The 20791-nt window shown below is 42.6% G+C and overlaps 3 protein-coding genes and 1 non-coding gene across 8 annotated transcripts; 1 reads left to right on the top strand and 3 right to left on the bottom strand.

The window, feature by feature from the left end:
• Positions 1-203: 203 nt before the first annotated feature.
• Positions 204-276, bottom strand: trnam-cau (transfer RNA methionine (anticodon CAU)). Its single transcript has one exon. It is a non-coding gene; the product is annotated as a tRNA-Met (tRNA).
• A 1520-nt stretch (positions 277-1796) lies between these two features.
• Positions 1797-3963, bottom strand: cebp1 (CCAAT/enhancer binding protein (C/EBP) 1). The gene is made up of 3 exons (XM_028970158.1): positions 3839-3963; positions 3449-3730; positions 1797-3140 (listed from the first exon to the last, which is right to left on the bottom strand). The coding sequence occupies exons 2-3, from the start codon at positions 3716-3718 to the stop codon at positions 2823-2825; spliced, it is 588 nt and encodes a 195-aa protein (XP_028825991.1). The 5' UTR covers positions 3719-3730; positions 3839-3963; the 3' UTR covers positions 1797-2822.
• Positions 3964-7032: 3069 nt separating this feature from the next.
• Positions 7033-17345, bottom strand: ttc21a (tetratricopeptide repeat domain 21A). 4 transcript variants are annotated; one of them, XM_028970495.1, is made up of 29 exons: positions 16940-17345; positions 16670-16799; positions 16210-16320; positions 15959-16125; positions 15749-15868; positions 15523-15680; positions 15302-15386; positions 15019-15117; positions 14312-14504; positions 14083-14180; positions 13814-14008; positions 13604-13733; positions 13368-13525; positions 13073-13282; positions 12731-12969; positions 11836-11908; positions 11634-11744; positions 11095-11233; positions 10919-11019; positions 10613-10801; positions 10427-10537; positions 10232-10313; positions 9994-10144; positions 9600-9761; positions 9053-9254; positions 8721-8951; positions 8176-8296; positions 8020-8087; positions 7033-7906 (listed from the first exon to the last, which is right to left on the bottom strand). In XM_028970495.1, exons 1-29 carry the CDS (start codon positions 16964-16966, stop codon positions 7829-7831), a joined length of 3939 nt encoding a protein of 1312 aa, XP_028826328.1. In that variant the 5' UTR covers positions 16967-17345; the 3' UTR covers positions 7033-7828. The 4 variants fall into 4 exon arrangements, with proteins under 4 accessions (XP_028826328.1, XP_028826329.1, XP_028826330.1 ...); XM_028970496.1 differs by having other exon boundaries at positions 10919-11013; XM_028970497.1 differs by having other exon boundaries at positions 13640-13733.
• gorasp1b (golgi reassembly stacking protein 1b) lies at positions 17133-20072 on the top strand. Of its 2 annotated transcripts, none has more exons than XM_028970499.1 (9): positions 17133-17323; positions 17678-17758; positions 17900-18103; positions 18197-18283; positions 18367-18497; positions 18601-18706; positions 18796-18907; positions 19231-19359; positions 19439-20072. In XM_028970499.1, the coding sequence occupies exons 1-9, from the start codon at positions 17216-17218 to the stop codon at positions 19552-19554; spliced, it is 1074 nt and encodes a 357-aa protein (XP_028826332.1). In that variant the 5' UTR covers positions 17133-17215; the 3' UTR covers positions 19555-20072. The 2 variants fall into 2 exon arrangements, with proteins under 2 accessions (XP_028826332.1, XP_028826333.1); XM_028970500.1 differs by having other exon boundaries at positions 17293-17323; positions 17678-17769.
• The last annotated feature ends 719 nt before the right edge of the window (positions 20073-20791 follow it).

Raw genomic sequence — 20791 nt, 5'->3', positions numbered from 1 at the left:
ATACGTGGGGCTTTGATACTACACTGATTCATTGTGTAGCTTAATTTTGATATTAATATTTTAACATAAAAAGTCCATACATGTAAATGTAATGAATGCAAATGAAAAAAAAAAAAAAATAGTGAAGTGATTGAACCGGCAACCTTCTGATTACAGGGCCACTTCCTTAACCACTAGGCCACCACTGCCCCAAAGATATAAACTGCCCTGTGTGAGGATCGAACTCACGACCTTCAGATTATGAGACTGACACGCTACCTACTGCGCTAGCAAGGCTTGCATTCATGATGCACAATGTATTTTGCATCCACATTCATTTCAAACACTTTACATTTATATTTTATGGCATTTATTACACATCCTTATCCAGAACAACAATCATTAGTTACTGGGACAGTGTCCCTGGAGCAGCTCGGGGTTACGTGTCTTGTTCAGGGACACAATGGTAGTAAGTTTGGTTTGAACCTGTCACTATGTGCTGCTATTGTTCTGATTGATCCACCCTGACATGACTGCAGATGTGTAGTTTAGCACTGCTGATCTGACCTGCAGATGAAGACAAGATGAAGAAAAAAAGTTTATTTATCCCGAGGGAAATTATATTGTCCTAAAATGTCCTAAAATTGAAAATAAGAACATAACAGTAGTAATAGCGCAAATAAAAAGTGGCACAATAGCAGTCAATGCAATTGATTATACACCGCCTGCTTTTTGGGCCTAATTCATTTTGAACCCTATTACTATGCAGCTATTTTAATTAAACAGGCTGTTTTAGCATCTTTGACTAAGAAGTTGTTCTCAACTCTAACTGCTGATGTGCCGTCCATAGTCCAAAACCACATTATTATTTACTTGTATGTATTTAAAAAAAAAAAAACAATTCCAATATTTATATGTCAATATCATATATTTTGATTCATTCATCTTCAAATGTAACAAGGTTAATGGAGTTTATTTATAAAATCTCATAAAATCTTGTTTAGTTTATGCTGAATTTAGTCCATTACCTCTCCAGATTATCTGCAGTGCTTTACATGAAGCTGTTTGACCACGCTTTCCTGTAAAAGTGCACCATGCGCTGACATCATCGTAACAAAATTCACAGGGGACTGGAGCGCGGCTACATGGTAGGGGACTGCAGGTCGGGGTCCTTCAGTGCAGCGCCACAGTGCAAAGGGATGCTGGCCTCTTACTGCATGAAAAGCGTGCCCCCAGGAGAGATATCCTTCTGGTATTCGCCTTTACATCTATATAATGTGGTGCTGGGTCATTGCTGGGTGTTGAGCAATTTGAAACAAGTTGAAATGCTGTCTTACCTAATGTTGTGGGTAACATTACAGTCCTGGGACCACAGATTGCCCCATACAGATATAGCATTTCAACACACGCCAATTGGAACACAAAGGATTTTATGCACAAGAAGGTTAAGAGGATTATTTGTTCTTTTTGGGGCCTCCTTGCATTCGCTCAGCTTTGCCCTCTCGCACTCGTCGGATCTGGACGTGTCCGTCCTTTGCTGCTCGCTATCTGTCTGCAGTCTGACAGCAGGGGAACCCACAGGAAGGGCTCAACGCTCCTCTGCCCTGATGCTATCTTGTGCTCTTTGTCCCACACAGTGTTGAAATCTTACCCGTCCCACTGCGACTGGTTCCCTCGGTTTCCCACAAGCACAAACGCTCGTGTCATCGCCAGGCCGTCTGTTTGTAACGGCCGCTGTGCGCCGTCCATTTGAGCTTCTCATTTTTTACGGCTAGGAATCAGAAAATGTCCACACTACTTTTTTTCTGGTGGATTTTATTTGCCATGTACAAAATGAAGCTTGTTTCATTTGAGTTAATGTTCTGAGTGAATTTAATGTTGGTGTCATTGCTGTCTGGTGATATGTGCTTCACATATACACTGATAAAGTGCACCATTAAAACAAAAGTGGGTCTCCCTTTATGCTGTCAAAAGTGGTGAATCAAGGCATATGCACTCCACTACGTACAAAACACCAAGCTGTCAGTAGTAGATCCTGTAAGGTGTGTGGTGTTGCCCCCCGTGGATGAGACTTTTTTTGTCTGGATTAGACTGAGATCTGGAGAATTTGGAGGTTCCTCAGCCCATTTGATACATACTGTCTTTGAATGATATGACAAGGAACATTTTTTTCATTTGTATTACTTTTGTATAATTTATTTGATTATTTTCTAATGAAAAAAATCACAGTAAAATCCCAATGAAAATGGATTGTTCTGGATGAATACACTTCTTCTGTACATAGTGTGACGTTTACATTTTACACAGCAATGCAAAGATTTCCCTTACAGTTTTTGGTTTTGGATACAATTATTGCAATTATTATTAATTAAGAACGAGCACCAACTGCAACATATAAACAGCATCAAATAAAATATAAAGTATGATTTAAAACATATCGGGAAGAGTTGGGCCAGTTCACTCTGAAGAAAAAGTTAGTTTAAAGTTCACACACATAAAAAAAAAAAACTTAATTAAATTTTTTCATTTTTTTTTTAACCAAAACAAAAAACACTTATTTGTACATACAAAAGTGCTCAAACAGTCCTGCTAGACGTCGGTGCATGATCTGTACCAGCTGCCCGATCCGTTCTACACCTGCGACTCAAATCTACCCAAGCCGCAGGCCAGGATCTCTAGTCACTTTCCACAGTGGGTCACAGGTCAGGTCTCATTGTCATTTCAACCATCTACACTGTCCATCCATGACCGCCGCGAGGCTCAACAATAACAAACCTGAAGACAGAACAAAGCAAAGGAAAAAAGAGCTTGTGAAATTTAGGCTGGTCTTAGCCAGTGTCTGTCTAATTGGGATCGGGAATCTCTCCTTGCTCGCCCTTGGGCTGCAGGGGTCGCTGTGACAGGAAGTGTTTGAGTGTGTCCAGCTCCTGTGTCAGCTGCTCGACGAGGAGCTGCAGCCGGCAGTTCTCCTCCTGCAGCTGCAGTGCCCTCTGTTGGGTGAACTGAATGCGACGCCGCGCTTTGTCGCGGCTCTTCCTCACGGCGATGTTGTTCCTTTCCCGCCGGATACGATACTCCATGCTGTCTTTGTTCAGCCCCTTCTTCTGGCAGGGCTGCCTCTGGTTTGGAGGAGGAGGAGGAAGGAGGAAGGGTGGAAAGTCCTGGTAACAGAGAAAGGAGAACGAGAGCAGTCAGAGTGGTGAAAGAAGAGTGGTATTAATCAAGCGCGAAACACACTCGCCTATAAACCAGAAGACCACAAAGACCCAGGTTCAAACTCCACTAACTACCATTGTGTCCCTGAGCAAGACACTTAACCCTGAGTGTCTCCAGGGGGACTATCCCTTTAACTACTGACTGTAAGTCGCTCTGGATATGGGTGTCCGATTAATTTAGTTTATGTAAATGAAATTGCACCATGTGTTTCAATGAAACTCACACACTCACAAAGATAACTGTAAACACTAACCTGCGGCACCATGTGACTTTGCAGGCCCTGCTGGTCCGAGCCGGGGTGTGTCGGACACGACATGAAGGACAGTCCGGATCCCTGCACGCCCATCGCCTGGCTGTAGGGCCCAGCGTCCATGTGGGGCAGGTGACGGGTGGAGGGGTTGACCGAGTCTGGGCTTAGGGTCATGGTGTTACTCGTGGCTGAGGTGGCATGACTGAAGGTAGAGTAGGCGAGAGGAGGTGATGGGTTGTACCCTTGAATGACGGAGCACTGCAGACCAGACATCTGCAGAGGTTTCTGGAACATCAGACATCCAGCAGTTTTTACATTCATCATTTTCCCACAACAAATGAACCACATAAGCATCACATAGAGGGTCTGCAAGAATAAGGTGTCAGCACTTACCTTCGTGTCTGCGCGTCTTTCGGGTTGTTTTCTTGACTCGCTCTTCTAGGTTCCTCTATCTGTGTCGCTCTGCAGTTCTGCCGTCTAATTCCGTTACGAGCCAGGTACTCAACTGATCATGACACCATCACTTCCTCTGACACAACCTCACTCGCTCTCTCCTCCTCACTGCCCCCCCACCCACCTCACCCCTTTTTTTCTTATTTTGTTTCACAATCTCATTATTATTTATTATCCACAATGTCCCTCCATGCTCACGAGTGCTTTGCTGCATTGCTGTGAAATATTTCTTTAAAATACAAAATTTAATATGCTAGCACATTTAAAATTCTCACAATATTTGAATTAATACAATTATTATTGCTATTATTGTTAGCAGCAGTAGCAGAAGTACTAAGAAGTGTTGTGAATGTATTAATAAATAGGCCCACACTTAACCTATGAATATTTTTTGTTCATGATTAACCCATTACCTGTAAAAACAGAGGACATTTTTATAAAATGTAGTATCACTAACAACACACTTAGGTCCACCCTGGTGATGTTATGCATCTTAACGAGAAAACACAGTCCAGGAAGTAGGAAACTCGGTTGAATTGGTGACCATGTTGTAGATCCTGGCCGGGCCGTAGCTCACCATGCACTCGACTATCCAGGCACCAATGGTGAAACAGGTGAGAGGAGTCACCCTGATGCACACAAACACACACATACACACACACAGGACTGAGGGGAACCCTCATCATCAATCATCTGAATGAGAACCTCACTTGCACCTTGATCTTTTCCTATTTGAATTCTATGAAGGATTCCCGCATAGGTCACACTAGGCCCACAAGCGTGTCATACGTGTCCTATGACCTATCCCAGAATTCATTGCATCAAAAAACACTTTTATATCTCACATTCTTTCAGGATTAAAAAAATACAATTAAAAATAGAAAACACATTAATATTTTCTGCACCATTGAAATTCATGGTGATGTGATCCGGTAGAATTTTAAAGGCTTCCCCACCACTCTGGGGTGGAGCAGATGGAGTGCTCTACCTCCACCATTGGCGTCTCCTGCAAGATCACTCGAGCTCTGAGATAGGCTGGAATTTGGAGAGAAGATGCGCAATAGGTGTATCAGCAAGAGTTCAGATATAAGTAAGCAGGCCGAGACACTTCCATGTGCCAGTCATCTAACTCAAACTCACTCCCAAGAAGTCCCCATTCGGTGATGTAGCAGGTGTAGCCATGAGGCAGATGTTCACCAGGATATGGCAGATCAGCAATCTGGATGAAGCGTGGCCAGTTCTGGCATAGCTATATCATTTCTGAAAGACACAAGGGTTCAGACTGGTCGCCTGACATGACATTCATGACAATTGTCCAAGTTAACACAGATTAAACAGCAGGTTCACACTGAGAAGTATTCCATTGTCACTCAACGAGCCACTGCTGAATGACTTCCCAACAAATAAATAATCATTATGAATTATAATAAAGTCCAGACCACAGCTCACTTTTTTATTACCAAGCATCATTTATTTTAAATAAGAATCAACTTCACCCATCCCCAAATTGCCATTCCATTTAGGGTGAATAATGATCTTCCTCACTGCATGAGTCTGCTTCTGGTTGTATTCCCCCAAAACCACATGATACAGGTGTGGTTCTTCACTGTGACAGAAATGCATAATTTTTTATTTTAAACTGGTGAATTATTAGCATGGATGTGTTCCTCTTTACATGAGGAGGCATCTCACCTGAGGATGCAGTGGGAAGCGGTCATGACAAAAGACAAGGAAAGCAGAGATCAAAGAAATTGTGGTTGTAGGTGTCGTACTGCAGCGAGACCTGCACATTTACATGCACAATTCATTACTTATGAATCCATAAACCGTGTCAGTATTAAAAAAAACTTAATGATAATGATAAAAAGTTAATGATATGTAATAAGAAATATTAATGTTAGAAATTATGAGTTTTGATGTTCCTTTAATCAGTGCAGCTGTTTTCAGCTCTACTTAGATAATCCAGCAGGATTTTCTCATATCAAGTGAAGATTTTAAACTGACAGAATTTTGCTAATTATTTCTAATCAATAAGTTCCTCTGTATATTTATGCAGATTTCTCATTCATGAAAAGTCATTTCCAACTGCCAAAGTCAGGTACATGAACATCTGGACTCAATGTTTGATTAATTTTATGTTGTTTTAAATGGCAAAACCTTTTTAATCTGGATTCTAATCCATTTCTAATCAATGAATAAATGGTAGTGTGATATATATTGGACACTTTACTTGTTTTCACTACCTGCCATTTCCACATGTCAGAACCCTCTCTGAGTTGGCAAAGGTCAAACCTTGACATAGCACACATGAAAACATACATTTCAATAAAAAAAAAAAAAGTAATAATAATTAGGAAGTTTGCTTGATTTTGCAGATAAGGATTTACTGACAACTTACCAGCACAGGCAAGAATAACCACAAGTTGCATCATCCTAAAGAGGAATATGGCTCTTCATTTAGCCGCCACAGCATTTGTACATTTGACAAGACCTTTTGCTTAAATTACGCTGGACGACCTATCAGTGCAGAGCAGATCACATCTGCACCAAAAAAGAAATAAAGAGTTTGTGTTCTATCCAAGAAATGAACCAGCAGTGTGTGTGTCTTTTCAGAGAGTAAACACATGAATCCGATTGCCCAAGACTGTGGGACTTCAGCAGGTCAGTTCTGTTTGAATTGTACCTCCAATGATTAATAAACTGCATAGAACATTTCTACGTTTAATGAAGAACACTGTTTTATTACTTATTAAAAACGAGGGATTTTTGTTCACGGCCAACATTAGTCCATGTTCAAGATAAAAGTTCATATATTTATCTCACCTGTAGCTTAAAGTATATTGATATAAATATAAATATATAAATAATTGTTTGTAATTTTTATATATGCCTACTCCGAGTACATATTTTCTGTCTACTCCATGTAAATACCCCATGTAGATATGACAACTCTGTGTCCTATTTATTTCTTGTTTATACTGTAACTGGAGCCTCCTTGTCTTGTATTTTTATAGACTGGACTGTATATAGCTAAGATGACAATAAAGTTTACTCTGACTTTGACTTTAGTGAATCGTGGTGACTGTGGTGAACCCCGACCAGAGGCAGAAATCTGAGGCACCCGAGAGGGTAAAGACATAAAAAGATGCAAACATTTATTTAAAGGCCATGTATCCTATGATTCATCCAGAGAATATGATGTCACCATAATGCGTTTTTACATCAGTTTACCTAGAGTACACACTTCAGAATCCATAACAACGATTATAAAACACTGATTAAACTAACAAACTTACATCCAAATTAAAAACAAATGTAGTACAGGGCTTGTTACATCTGATTTGATAATGTTCAAGTTACATAAAAAGGAATAAAAAATATATTTCCAACCCAAATGTGAAGCAGACAGAAGTGAGAAAGCAGAGATGTGGCCGATTCTCCTTTTGCAGCAAGCAGAAGGAAACGCAACGTCATTATCTTCAGAATCTAGAGCCTGTGGTCACATATGAATCGGAACAAATATTCAGTAGTTATTTATCATTTTCCCAAATCACAGTACACCAGCACTGTGTGTATACGTATGAAATTGCCTGTTTCTGTCTGTACAAATGTTTTTTCTTACAGCAGCCCATATGTTAAAATGTTTGTTTTTAAAATAAATAAAAAATCCCAGATCTTCACACACCACGTGACTGATGACTGAATTTGAGATGAGATGGGGATGCTGTCAGAGCTGTTACTATTAGTATTATTATTGTTGTTATACATTGCTATAAATTAAGTAATACATTAATTAGAATGAATATTTTATTGTTTTTATAAAGTGCTCAGGGAAATATTTAATAACAAAAACGGATATGATTAATAGATATATTATTGTTCAAACATATTATTTATTGATGTCCATGTGCTGCATTTGGATATTCAGAGTTAGGGTCTCATGGAAAACTGTGCCCGGTTCAGAATCTCTGTTTGGATCAGAGGGTAGTCAGGATGCTCTTCCAACACCTGAACAAGATGACACATACAGTTCAAATGACAAGGTGCATGTGTGTGTGTGTGTGTGTGTGTGTGTGTGTGTATATGTGTCATGCTTGATAAATACATAACAAAAAATGTACCTTGCGACAGACGTCTATTGCCTCGGTGTAACTCTTGTACTTCAAATAATTGAAAGCAAGCCGGAAACCTGCAGCATGAGTCCGGCAGAGTTGTATCATGTCAGAAAGAAAAGTGCCCCACCTGGTCACATGACGTGGGTTAATTTCTCCACTCACCGATGGTGGGGTTCACCCAGTTGCTGTATCTCCAGGCCTCCTCGTAGTGCTGTGCAGCGTCCCGGTAAGAATTTTCACTCTCCATCATGAACCCCAGGTACTCCAGTGCTTTGCAGCAGGACTAGAGCAAATACGGGCAAATAAAATAATCTTTCATAAATGAAAGAACTGAAGAGAAGAGAACTGGGAGAGCTGGGTGTTTGGGACGTCATTTTGTTTGATTGCAAAATGGTGAAATTATAAAATGCTTAATCGTCTACACTGAAAAAAGTAAACATTGTCTAAAAATTATGTTTAGCCAGTCTAATATTTCATATTAATAACAATAATAAGGATAAATGGAACTCAGTGGACACACTTCTCTGTGCTGCTCATAAATTAAATGAAAACAGGAGATTATGGGCACGATTTTAGAGCTGATGCTAAGCACAGCATAACGTGATAAGCATGAGGCTTGTTTACTACTGTACTGTACATTTAGCGCAGTTAAAAACTAGTGCCTTATATGGCAGGATAGGAATTATTGTGGGTGCGTGACCCCTCACCTTGTTGTAGAGGAGGCAACGCTGCGCCAGCGTTCTGGCGATGTCGTATTTGCCTGACTTGATGTAGATGTCCGTCAGCAGCAGCATGCCGCTCTCCAGGTCGTCCGCGAACTCCTCGTTCCACTCCACCTTGATGAGCCTCTTCAGATGGTTCCTGGCACGGGGAACCTGCTTCAGGACCATGAAGGCTTGGGCCATGCCCAGCAGGTAAGGGACGTTCACGTTGTCTTCCTTGAGCAGAGAATGCAACGGAGGCCCAGCAACATGTGGCCAAGAGTTTAGGATTTAAATAAAAAATGCTGAATACACTTGGAACTTTGTGGTTGACTCACCTTGGCTGAGATCATGTCGCTGAATTCTGATATGACATTTTGCATATGGTGGATGTCTTTAGAGTGGACCAGGCAGAGGTTGCGCAGGAGCACAGCTTTATTCAAGCCGTCTTGGGAGCGTGGACGGAACTCCTTCATGAGGTTTCTAGCGGTGATCAGTCCCATCTGGTTATCCTGCTCTCTGACACCCAGCTGACCTACGCTAAATTATGCAATACAGTAGTGCCAGTTTGGCATTTGAATATCATCGCTGGAAAAATGTTAAGCCTTATTCATTTTTAAACTGTCACTGCATCATGTGACCCCCCGCTGAATGACATTGCATAGGAACCGCTGGATTAGAAGAAGAAGAAGAAGAAACGCAGAAGATATAAACTGTGATAAAATCATAATAAGGTGATGCTGCACAGTCGGATTAAGGTCCTTAGCCTTGAACCAGCAGTGCTGACATGTCACAGTACATCACCACCTCCAGTGGAATATTTCAAAATGACTTATTCTCCCCTGAATAAGAAGGCGCGTCCATTATTACGCTGATAAACTGTACCTCATATCCTCCTCGGTTTGTCCGAACACCTGCCCCGCAAAGGTCTCCTTATCGGGGTTCAGGCAGATCCGGATCATCAGCTCCAGCGCCTCCTCTCCCCACTGCGTATCTCTCCTCGCCTTGTTCAGGTGCAGCAGGGCGTCACTAACTCTGCTACTGTGCCTGTAAAAAGGATCATGCATGGATCATGGCCGCTAGTGTAAGGTAAGGCATCCACACATCTGTATCTTGATTCTGAAATGTGTCACATGAGCAATCATCATTACAGATTATGTTTATTTTTATTATTTATTTAAATCCTCATGAGCCAACAAGCTCCACACTGCAGCACTGTGCTTTGCACTCAGAGGGTCAAATTGGCTGTGAAGACCCACTCACTGTAGTCAAAGCTCACCAAAAGTAGAGGCCTTTACTGTAGTTGTATCCTGGCTCACTTGCAGCCATGGAGGACATCTTCTCGCAAGCTTCAAAGAAGGGCAAAGCGGCATCCAGCTTCCCTGCCCTCCTCAGGAGCTGCACGAGTCTGGACAAAACTCTGAAATTTCCTGTCCATCGACAAGCGAGCACAGTGTTCTCTGCATTTCTGTTCTACAGTTGTGATACTCAGCATTGTAAGGAGAATCTGCTCATACCTGGGTGCTCCTTTGCCAGTGTGCAATACAGCCTGATGGCCTCTTCATGCTTCTCCTGTCTGAACATCACATCTGCCAACATCTGTGGAAAGTTACAACTTAAAAAAGAAAGCACTTCCATGTTTAGTTTAATTTCTTAAAATGTGGCATATTGACCGGTCTTATAAAGGCAGGAAATGCACACATCACTGATACCATAGTAGCTTCTGTGTGTTTCTCGTGGCCCTTTAAAATCTCCTCGCATTGCTGTTTGCACTGATCCACCAAGTTGTGTGTCATGTAGAGCCGGGCCACATCCAGCGGGATCTGCAACACAGGCACAGTGACAGAGGCTGGCCAAACAGAAATGTTGGTGGTTGAAGAAGGACCAGAGCAACTGACATTGACGTCGTCCGGTGAGTAGGTCAGTGCCTCAGCGTAGAACCGCCTGGCCACCTCGGGGTCGTTGCCTCGGCTGCTCAGTCGGGCGAGGTCGCAGCAGATGCTGGACGCCACCAGTTTCTGCTGGTCCAGGATTCCAGGTTGCTCCAGGGGAAGACGTCTCAGGATCTTCCGCTGCAGAGCAATGGCCTGGCAACGAATTAAAGAAATATCGATTTGAACGTTTGAACTCAACATATTGACCCAATAAAGTTTACCGTAGCAAAACGGGTGAGCAACTTGTATCTGTATGTATCCGTTCTATACCTGTTTCAAAGTTTCCAGGGCAGATGCAGGGCTTGTTTTGTGAATTCTTGCTAAAGCCTGCATATGCTTCACATCAGTCAGCATGATCTTCAAATCTGTAGCTTGTAAAAAATATATAATAATTATAAAATCAAAAAGAAAATGTTCTGAATATGTATTGAAATGTATATATTTACTATCTTTGTGCTTTAAAGCTGCTTCGAGAAGCATCTGCGCTTTTTCGTGTTGCTTGAGTCTGATGAGGAGCTCGGTGAGTTCCACACACAGCGGGTCCTGCGTAGCGTTACTTAGAGCTTTCTCATAGTACGCGATGGCCTGAAAAGAGATCAAGTCAAAATGTATTTATAGAGCACAATTAAAAGATGACACAGTGTCATACAAATGCACTGTATGAAGACGGTGCAATTAAAATACATTTAAAATGCAATTCAAATAGACAAACTTGCAATACATACAGACAAGAATTTCTCACCAACAGCTGAGATCAATGGGGAAATACTATATTTGAATTAATGGTGCTAACATAATTTCTAAAGATAAAGTGTTCCATAATTTTGGAGCCAAAATTGCAAAAGCACGATAACAGGAAGGTTGGCATGAAACTCTCTCTGGCTGGTATCTGGTCAGGGTGGGTCAGTTCACGCATGTGGGCATGATGTCTCCTCAATGTATAAGAAATTTATCACCAAACTGAAATGGTTAAATTTGGTCACACCTTCTCAAACTGGTGAGTCTTCACTAAGGCTTGACCCATCTTCCTGGCAAACGTTGGATCTCTGGGGGCTTTTTCTGTTGCTTCATGGTAAACCACAATTGCCTTTTCCGGCTTCAAAAGCAAGAATGAATTGATAGACACTTAATAAACACATGTGTGGATCCTACCTTCCATTATGACGTAGGCATTTATTCAATTGTACCTCTTGAATTTTCATGAAGGCATCACCCAGTAACACTGCAGCATGAGGCCCAGGATGCACCTCGCAGATTTCCCTTTTAACAAAATAACATTGCTTTTACAGTCATACGCTTTGATTGGTTTTGGAAAAGTATGATATAGTGTTCATATTAAGACGATTAGCAATGTCAAGATTTTTTTCAAAGGTAACCTAATATTATTTTTTCTTTTTTGCTTTTCTATCGGTCCTAAAATACTATATCTGGAGTCTCTTGGTGCAGATTTACAGCCACTTTGAGGAGAGATACTTTGTGTGTCACTTTAAATGCTAATGAGGAGGAGAGAGGCAGGATGAGGAGATCGGCCTATAGAATTGAGGGGCCATTTGCAGAAATTACGTCATCAACACCATTCTCCAACATACAACCACAGAGCAACTGCAATGCTTCTCACATTTTCAAGCCACAATGATCGGTGGAGTTACTTTTTTAGGGGAGGGGTGGGAAATTCCATGGGTGGACAAAGCATAAGAAATGGGAGGTAACCTTTCCTCTTATGAAGTCATAAGGGGACAAATTCCAGATCCGACCGTCTGAGCTGCCGCTCTCTGAACGGCGAAGCAGAATGGCCAAAGCACTCTTTATACATATCATCATTTCTAGCCACTTCTAGGACCATGGACAGGCTAAAGGAACCCATATTAATGTTAAATAATCTAACAAAGTGAAATGTTCATAATAGGGGACCTTTAATAAATCGTTTATCTAATCCTGTAACTTTCCATTGCGTGTGGCATAAAGTTGAAGTGAAGTGCTGAGCATGTCCTGAGCAAATCCTTTTATGCAATTTTACACTATAATACATTCTGGGCCTGAAGAAACTGAAAGAAAGCTATGAGAAGTGAATCCTTTTCTCACCTGTAAGATGCTATGAATAGCTTCTTGTTCTTCTTCTGTTCCAGGTAGATGCGTGCCATCTTCTCTTTGGCCTGGAGGTAATGAGCTTGGTTGGGCAGCACGTTTTGCAGGGCACTGAGGGCCGTGTCGATATCACCTTTGGCCAGGGCAAGATCCACGTTGGCTACTATGACACAGACCTCCTCTGGAGTGCCAGTGAAATTCAAAATGGCCTCCTGCATAACTTGGATGGATTCATGCTTGCAAGGATAGAATTAAAGTGGGGGTCTACTATTAGTGATAAGAAAAAGCAATAATAATGGTCATTTTTTTTTGGTCATTTAAATACAGCAGCAATGGTACCTGATCTCCATGGAGCCTAAGAGCTTCTGCCAGTTCCAGGAAAATGGACACTCGGATGGAGTCGGGAACCTGAGGCTGCTTGCCCTTGGATGCTCTCCTCACTCCAGGCAGGTTCATCGCCACCCTCAGGGTCTTGATAGCCTCTGCCAAGTCACCGGACTTTCTCTGGGCAGTGCCTTTAATGAGGTGATACTCAGGCAACTCTCTCACCTGAGACAGAAGACATAAAAAGGTTCTGTGATGTCTCTGTAGATCCAGATTGTTTTTGTTTGCTTTCAGTGAAGAATTAGTTCACCTGGAAGTTGTGGCTCATGCCGAACTCTAGGCGGCTCAGACATTTGCGGTAGTCTTCTGACTGCAGGTGAAGCCTGGCCTGCAGCAGGTGGATCTCGGACGCAGCGGGGTTCTTCTCCATGCACTGGTTTAGGAAGCCCTGAGCTGATCTATGGTCCCCTTCAGACAAAAAGGGACATCATCTGCCGTGCACAAAGACTGGGGCAAGGCTGTTGTATAAATGAATCTAACCTCTACCTGCAAGGAACTTGACCTGACTCATGCGGTATGTACCAGCAAGCAGTCCAGGGGCGGCTTTCATTATTGTTTCCAAGATCATCACTGAGTGTAACAACCCAAATGGCGGGTCAGGGAGGAGGGGCTGCGTCTGAAGTTGGACAAAGATGTGGTGAGGGTTTAACTTGCCATTTAATGCTCCGAATGGGTGTGAAACGGTGCAAGATGAACCTGGAGGAGCGAGAGGTGGAGGTCCACCACTTGGAAGAGGAACGTTGGGTCGAGCCGCCGGAAGTATTCAGCACTCAAGCTGCAGCTGCCGAGGCCGAGGAAGTGCAGCTCTGTAGCATCCTTCAGCAGATGAGTTACAGCCTCCTGCGCTGCGCCTTTCTTTTGGGCCAACAGGGCCTGGAGCAGCACCACCTCCTGGAGAAAAGAACAACATGGGATTTCTGTAGTTTATCGGCAATTTCGAGTTTATAAAAAGGGACGGGGCTCACAGGCGTGCGGCCGGTGGACTGCTGCAGCTCTAAGAGGAACTCCAGCTGCTGTGCTGCTGCCTCCTCCTGGCCACTCATCAGCTGGCAGCGGACCAGGCCTGTGGAAGAGAAATGAGCCAACATTACACTTCCCATCAGTTTAGAGGTAACACAGCATGGAAAAAGAATAGAATTCTGTATTATCACATGTAAAATTAGAGCTTTTTTTTCTTTTTATCAGCCTGCATACCAGCCAGAGCGCTCAGACTACTGTCTTCGGCTTGAAGGGCAGCAGAGAAACACTTGGTGGCCTTGCTGTACTTCCCCTGAAGAAGCAGGAGATTGCCAAGTTCAGTGGCAATGAAGGGGTCCCCTGATGTCCGGGTGTACGCCCTCTGGACACAGCTCGTCAGTATCTGCACGGTGTCTGCACTGCTGCCCCCCTAAATATACATATAAATATATACACACACACACATACACGTATATATATATTTTTTTTTGAAGTTGGACTATGAAATAACACACGTGAAGTTTTTTAATAAACAAAAAGTTGAAGATTTGCGTCTTCCAAATCAGGAGCTTTTGCTGTCATGGTACAATTTCACACTCTTGTCTTCTCTCCACCACCTTAAGTAGGACAACAGGGATGGTTTCCAACAGTCCTGAAGTTTTATGCTGAACACTTTCTGATCATTCACTCATGTTAATGAGCATCTCATGAAGCGGCTTTTGATGATGACAATAGTGAACAAAGCAACCATGAAGGTAAATATATTTCTTGAATTGGATTTTTCAAAATGGCTCCATCTTAGTCTCCATAACGCCACAGAGTAGGTGCATCCAAACTTTTGACTGGTTGTGTACGTATATCAGTTCTTACCGTGTCAAACAAAAAAGTATAGTGACTCACAGCAAATGACCAGGTCTAATGTGGACTATATGGAGGCTCCTCACCAGCCTGCTAATGGGTGCAATCATCTCAACCTGCAGGGCTGGCCTCAACGGCTCACTGAGTTCTGCAGCGCTCATGAAGGCCTGAACATGTTCCTTAGCCTGGAGTGATGAAAAAAACTTTTATATCCGAATCCATGCAATTAAAATCATATAAAAAGAAGCAAATATAAACAATTCCATGTTGATTACATTTTTTCATCTTCTGCTTTGTTTTGTTTTTTACTTTTACTATTACACAATGTGTTGTCATAAATTATTACATTACATTACATTACATATCTACCTTAATTAGGTCCCCATCCCTGGCTAAGGCCAGAATGGTCAGCATTTGAAAGGCTTTCAAGTTGCGTCCATCCTGTTCAAGAATTCTTAAAAAATAGTAAACATGTTTTTATAGAAACATAGATGTTATGTCCAGACTTATGTTTAGAAATTTATAGCATATTACATGTTTGTAAAGGTTCCTGTATTCTTGAAAATTAGAATATGGCCAGATTCTCGTACCTTTCACACATTTCCTGAGTCTGTTCCCAGTTGTAGAGAGCCAGGAAGATGTTCATCTTGAGAACCAATGCTGGGGTGAAGTCTGGATGTGCAGCGATGAGCTGATTAACTGTGTCTAGAGCCCAGGACAGGTTTTGTTTCATGATGAAGAATTCAACCTGAAGAAGATACCACGATTAAATGCTGCATATGAACCCTGACCACAGGTGGAGACACACACTTGTACCTTGCCCATCAGTCCAAATGCATTCATCGAGTCCTGAACACCTTTCTCAAAGTACTGTATGGCCTGCAGTTTGCTCTCAGGGGGTCCTGATAGGACAAGCCACCCCTTCATAATGAGGGCCTAACAAACAAATAGATAAAACACATCAATAATACCAAAAAATATTCTAAAAACACTTCTAAATTGCATTTTTATTCTTTCTGGACATACCTGAGGTGAAGAGCTGGTTGCCTTTAGTGCTCTGTCTATATAATCTTTGGCCTTGGCATTATGTCCCAGGAGCCAGAGGGTTAGACCTCCATAGAGCAGCGCATTCCCTCCAGCGGTTTTACGGCTCAAACGCAATAAAGCCTCAAGCTGGCTTACAGCGTCTTGATCTTTGGAAGCGGAACGACAAGCATCAGACCATAACGGAGAACGTTCAATAAAGACAGATCATCGCATGACAACGTCCATCTCACCGACGGTCTCACACTGCTTATGGGCAGCGATAAGGGCCATTACTGAACACAAGGAGACGGCAGGGTCATCCTTAAGCTGCTGCAGCTCTCTTATGGCCTCCTGCGTCCGACCTGCGATGAAACACGCCCACAAATCTGAAGTAGTTCGGCAAGGGACTTCATACACATTGAAATTATTAAAAAAAAATAATAATCCATGCCGCTTTCTGGAGATGTGCCACAAGAACTGGGGGGTGGTCTCTCCTAAAAAAAGCCTACAGATGGAGCACAATATTGCACTGGTGCTCAGAGACCCAGTCTCTGTGCTGATCATGTCATTGTTCCATGAAAATAAGGACATTCTGCAACATTTAAATAATGTTTGATATTAAAAACATTTGTTACGTTAACGTAACGTACACTTACAGAACACTGATTTTGATGTCATCAGAGTACACAGGCCGTACCGTATTTGACTTACCTTCCATTAAAATAGCAAAAGCTTTTAGAAACTGAAGCACGGGGTCATTATGGAACATTCTGAGATATTCCACTGCACTATTTATAACATGCCGGAAAAATCCCTGCTGCATGTACCAGATAACAGAAGCCTGAAAGGTTCAAATGTGCAAATGTCATTCATAATTCATGTTGTTGTCAATGTACTGCAATATACACATATACCAGTATTACCACTATTAATATGATTTCATATGAAGGACATGTTTTTATAATATGTTAATAAGCTTACAAAACAAGTAGGATGTTCTTCTGCCATAACGTGTTGTTGGGCCGTCTTGCTGCGATTATCAGGAATATTAGAAGTCAATTTAGTTTTTTATGAATCGCCATAAGAAAGTTTTGCGTGATCGGTTGCTACGCGCTCCCTGCAACGCCCCGAACGGCAGGAACCATAATCGATCCGCGCACGGCTGCGAATCGACTTCTCCGCGCTCCGTGTTTATTACTCCTGTCTGTCCGGGATCCAGGATCCAGGATCCGGCGGCGTGACTTGCGCTTTCACCCGATGCGGGATGGATTCGCTGTGATCCAGCGGGGAGGAAGGGAGGAAGCAATGGGACTGGCGCAGAGTTTGATGGGGGATGGAGGGACCGGCGGATACCATGTTCACGGGGTGAGGGAGACGATGCTGATGATGATGATGATGATGATGATGATGACGATGACAGTCTTTACGCGTCACGACGTCAACGCGTGTGGTTATATTTCAGATCATGCCCATGCATCCCTCACGCTGTATTAAGTTGCATTAAAACTGTAAAAAAAAAAAAAAAAAAAGCGACCAGATGCAGGTTTTTCGGTGTGATTTCATGAATTAAAACCCAAGGGCACAGTCGGGTCGAAATGTGGGGTCGTTTGGTGCTGCTGTGTTATTATGGCCCTAGACGCAAATGCAGGAGAAAGATGATCCTTTTTTAAATTCTTTTTCTTTTATTAATTGCACTATTTATGCATGATTTCTTGGCAGATCCAGGAGAACTCCCCAGCACAAGCGGCGGGGCTGGAGCCTTTTTTTGATTTCATCTTATCTGTGGGAAACACCAGACTGGTGAGTTACAGGTACACTGGTGGCCGCTCCACAAAGATGGATTCATACCCGATCAAGGCTTTCCAATAGTCACAATACTTTTAACCAGCATGCCAACTCGACACCGTCACTAACGTTAACTCCTGCAACGGGCACCCGTAGAACAAAGAGAACGACATGCTGAAGGATCTGCTGAAAGCCAACTTGGAGAAGCCGGTGAGGCTGCAAGTTTACAACTCGAAGGCGATGAAGGTCCGAGAGCTGGAGGTCGTCCCCAGCAACATGTGGGGGGGGCAGGGCCTCCTGGGGGCCAGCGTCCGCTTCTGCAGCTACCAGGGCGCCAATGAGAACGTCTGGCACGTGCTGGTGAGATTGCGAGAAACGTAGGTGGCGTGGTAAGCATTTTCAATGCCGTTTACTATGAGCGAGCGGAAGGTGCTGCGTTGCGGTTTTTTTTAGGACGTGGAGCTGAACTCTCCAGCAGCCCTCGCAGGACTGCAGCCTCACGCCGACTTCATTGTAGGAGCAGACCAAGTGTTGCAAGACGTAAGCATTTTTCCCAAAAATACAAGCGATTGTTGATGCCAGTCCGGACGAGCGTGAGCCCATGCGGTTGGTTCGTCTTGCAGCTGGAGGACTTCTTCTCTATGATCGAGTCCTGTGAGGGAAAGCCTCTGACGCTTCTCGTCTACAACAGCGAAACCGATCTGTGTAGGGAGGTGGTGGTCACTCCCAATGGCGCCTGGGGCGGAGAGGGCAGGTGAGGGCCTGGGCCATAAAAATCACCATTCATATATCCATTCATTACATTTGAGTTCTTTTTACGCCGCTTGCGTTCATGGGAGCGCCTTCTTTTGTTTCAGCTTAGGGTGTGGAATCGGATTTGGATACCTGCACCGGATTCCGACTCGACCGCTTCCCCCCAAGACAAACGGCAGCGATCGTGTTCTCCCAGCTGTAAACAGTGAGGTATGGCAAACGCTCAACCGCGGAGTTATGCAAATCAGATCGCCTTCCAGTACTCTTCTAAAAAAAGTTTTTTTTCATGTTGAGTCCAGTTATCGATAACAGTCTTACCAGAAGAGATGGAAAGAAGTGACCCCATACAGCAAGTGGAAATAACTGTACAAGAGCTCTCATCAGACCCAACGCTTACTACTTTGGATCAAGGTGGACTCCTTAACCTGTTTTACTGACCGTCACTAGTCATGTTTCCATTAACTTCCAAACTGCACAGCACGAGGTGGTATGGAAGGGAAAGTGAAGTGATTGTCATTGTGAAAAACAGCAGCGCAGCACACGGTGACACAAAGAAATGTGTCCTCTGCTCTTTGGAGTGGGCAGCCATGACAGGCGCCCGAGGATCAATGTGTGCGGACGGTACCTTGCGCAGTGACATTTGGATCATGTTACATTCTAAAATTGAATAAAAAATGTAATAAAAATTTAATAGAATAATATTTGTTTGTTTGTTTGACTGTTTATATGTGCAGTGACGGTTCCTGAGGTAACACCCACTGACCTCTCCAAGTTGATGGACAAGTTGGGCCTTTCCACGTCATTAAACAGTACGTCTGTGGACACAGAAGGTGGAAGTGGCAACAAAAATCTGCCGAGTGTGGGTACGACCGAGTCAATTTGGTGTTCTTAAGAATCTAAGTTCCCTTTTTTTTAAAGTTTGGTAACCAGATTCCACCTCAGTTACAGAAAACGAAGCCCCTGGGGGCTTCCAGACGTTTGCGGAGGGTCACGCTGATGACGTCACCTCAGGGCCTGGACCTCAGGGGGCGGGGTCACCAGGGCAGTGTGACATGTGACAGTTTGTTGCTGCACAGTTTGAACAGAATGTGACTGAATATTACATCTCTATAAGTACGTTTACATTTTTAATCCAAAGCCGATTTATGGCTTAATGGTAATAAAAAATGAGAGTCACATAACCATGTGTTTAATCTGTATATTCATTCTAAATGCATGAATCTAACTGGCCGTTTTGTAATATAATCAGGTTCAATCATCAGAATAAATAATATACCTGTCGAGAGAAAATATTTACTGTATTATATTTAGTATTTAGAAGTATTAAAAAATATTATGCCTTTGCAGTTCTAAGCCAAAGTTGTGAGATGAGGTTCCTGTGCCAGGAAGGTGTTGAATGTTTAAACCAGAGGAGTATCTGTCCATACTGCTGGATGTAGCAATAACAGCGAAAGCGCTGCACTGTACAATGTCGACTCATGACATTCTGTACTCTGTAGAACTATGATATATATATATATATCTCAATATATTATTGCACAAGGTGTCAAATAAAGATATTCATCTGTGAGGAACACTCAATGTAAGTTTATCATTTCTATCAGACATTCATTCATGGATTCCATGATCAAAGGGGAATCAGAAATGTTATACGTTGAAAGGTATTAAAATGTGCAAAACCTAATTTTATTTCTGTTTAAAAACATTCCAAATTACTCACTTCCACAGCTGCCACATATTTCACTCCACAAACATACACCTTTTTTAATATTGGTTAATTTATTAAGTTGTTATTTACCCAAAATATACTACATATAATTACAGTCCACACAGGGAGCATAGATACAGGGTTGAGTGGATGTGGAGGCGTCAGACATTCCCTAAAGCGTCCGGATGAACTTATTCAACATCGAAATTTCATTAGGATGGACTTTTGACTAACACCAAATCTATTCTTTATTATAATACATCTCCCAACTCTGCAGTTCACATTGCTTCACTCTGTTGCCGTTTCAGCAGGGAACAGTTCTGCATAAAAACAAGGAAAACGTGACTTGAGTTTCACAATCCAGCCTCATCCCAGGTTTGAACAATCCTTCATTTTATTTCTTGTGTCGGGTCACAGTGTCCACCAGGTGTGACTATATAAAGCAGTTGGAACGAAATTTCAGCCCACAACTGCACCTAATGCAATTCATTCAAATACAACCATCTTTGAGACAAATTAAATAAAATTTAGAATATACACTGTGTGTCTAACGGTTTTAAATGCTTGTAAATAGTTGCACGTAGTGC

This window comes from Denticeps clupeoides, chromosome 2 (assembly GCF_900700375.1).
Source record: "Denticeps clupeoides chromosome 2, fDenClu1.1, whole genome shotgun sequence".
Classification (NCBI taxonomy): Eukaryota; Metazoa; Chordata; class Actinopteri; order Clupeiformes; family Denticipitidae; genus Denticeps; species Denticeps clupeoides.
Note: the sequence above shows the minus strand (reverse complement) of the source record. Positions and strands in the feature narration are given on the sequence as shown.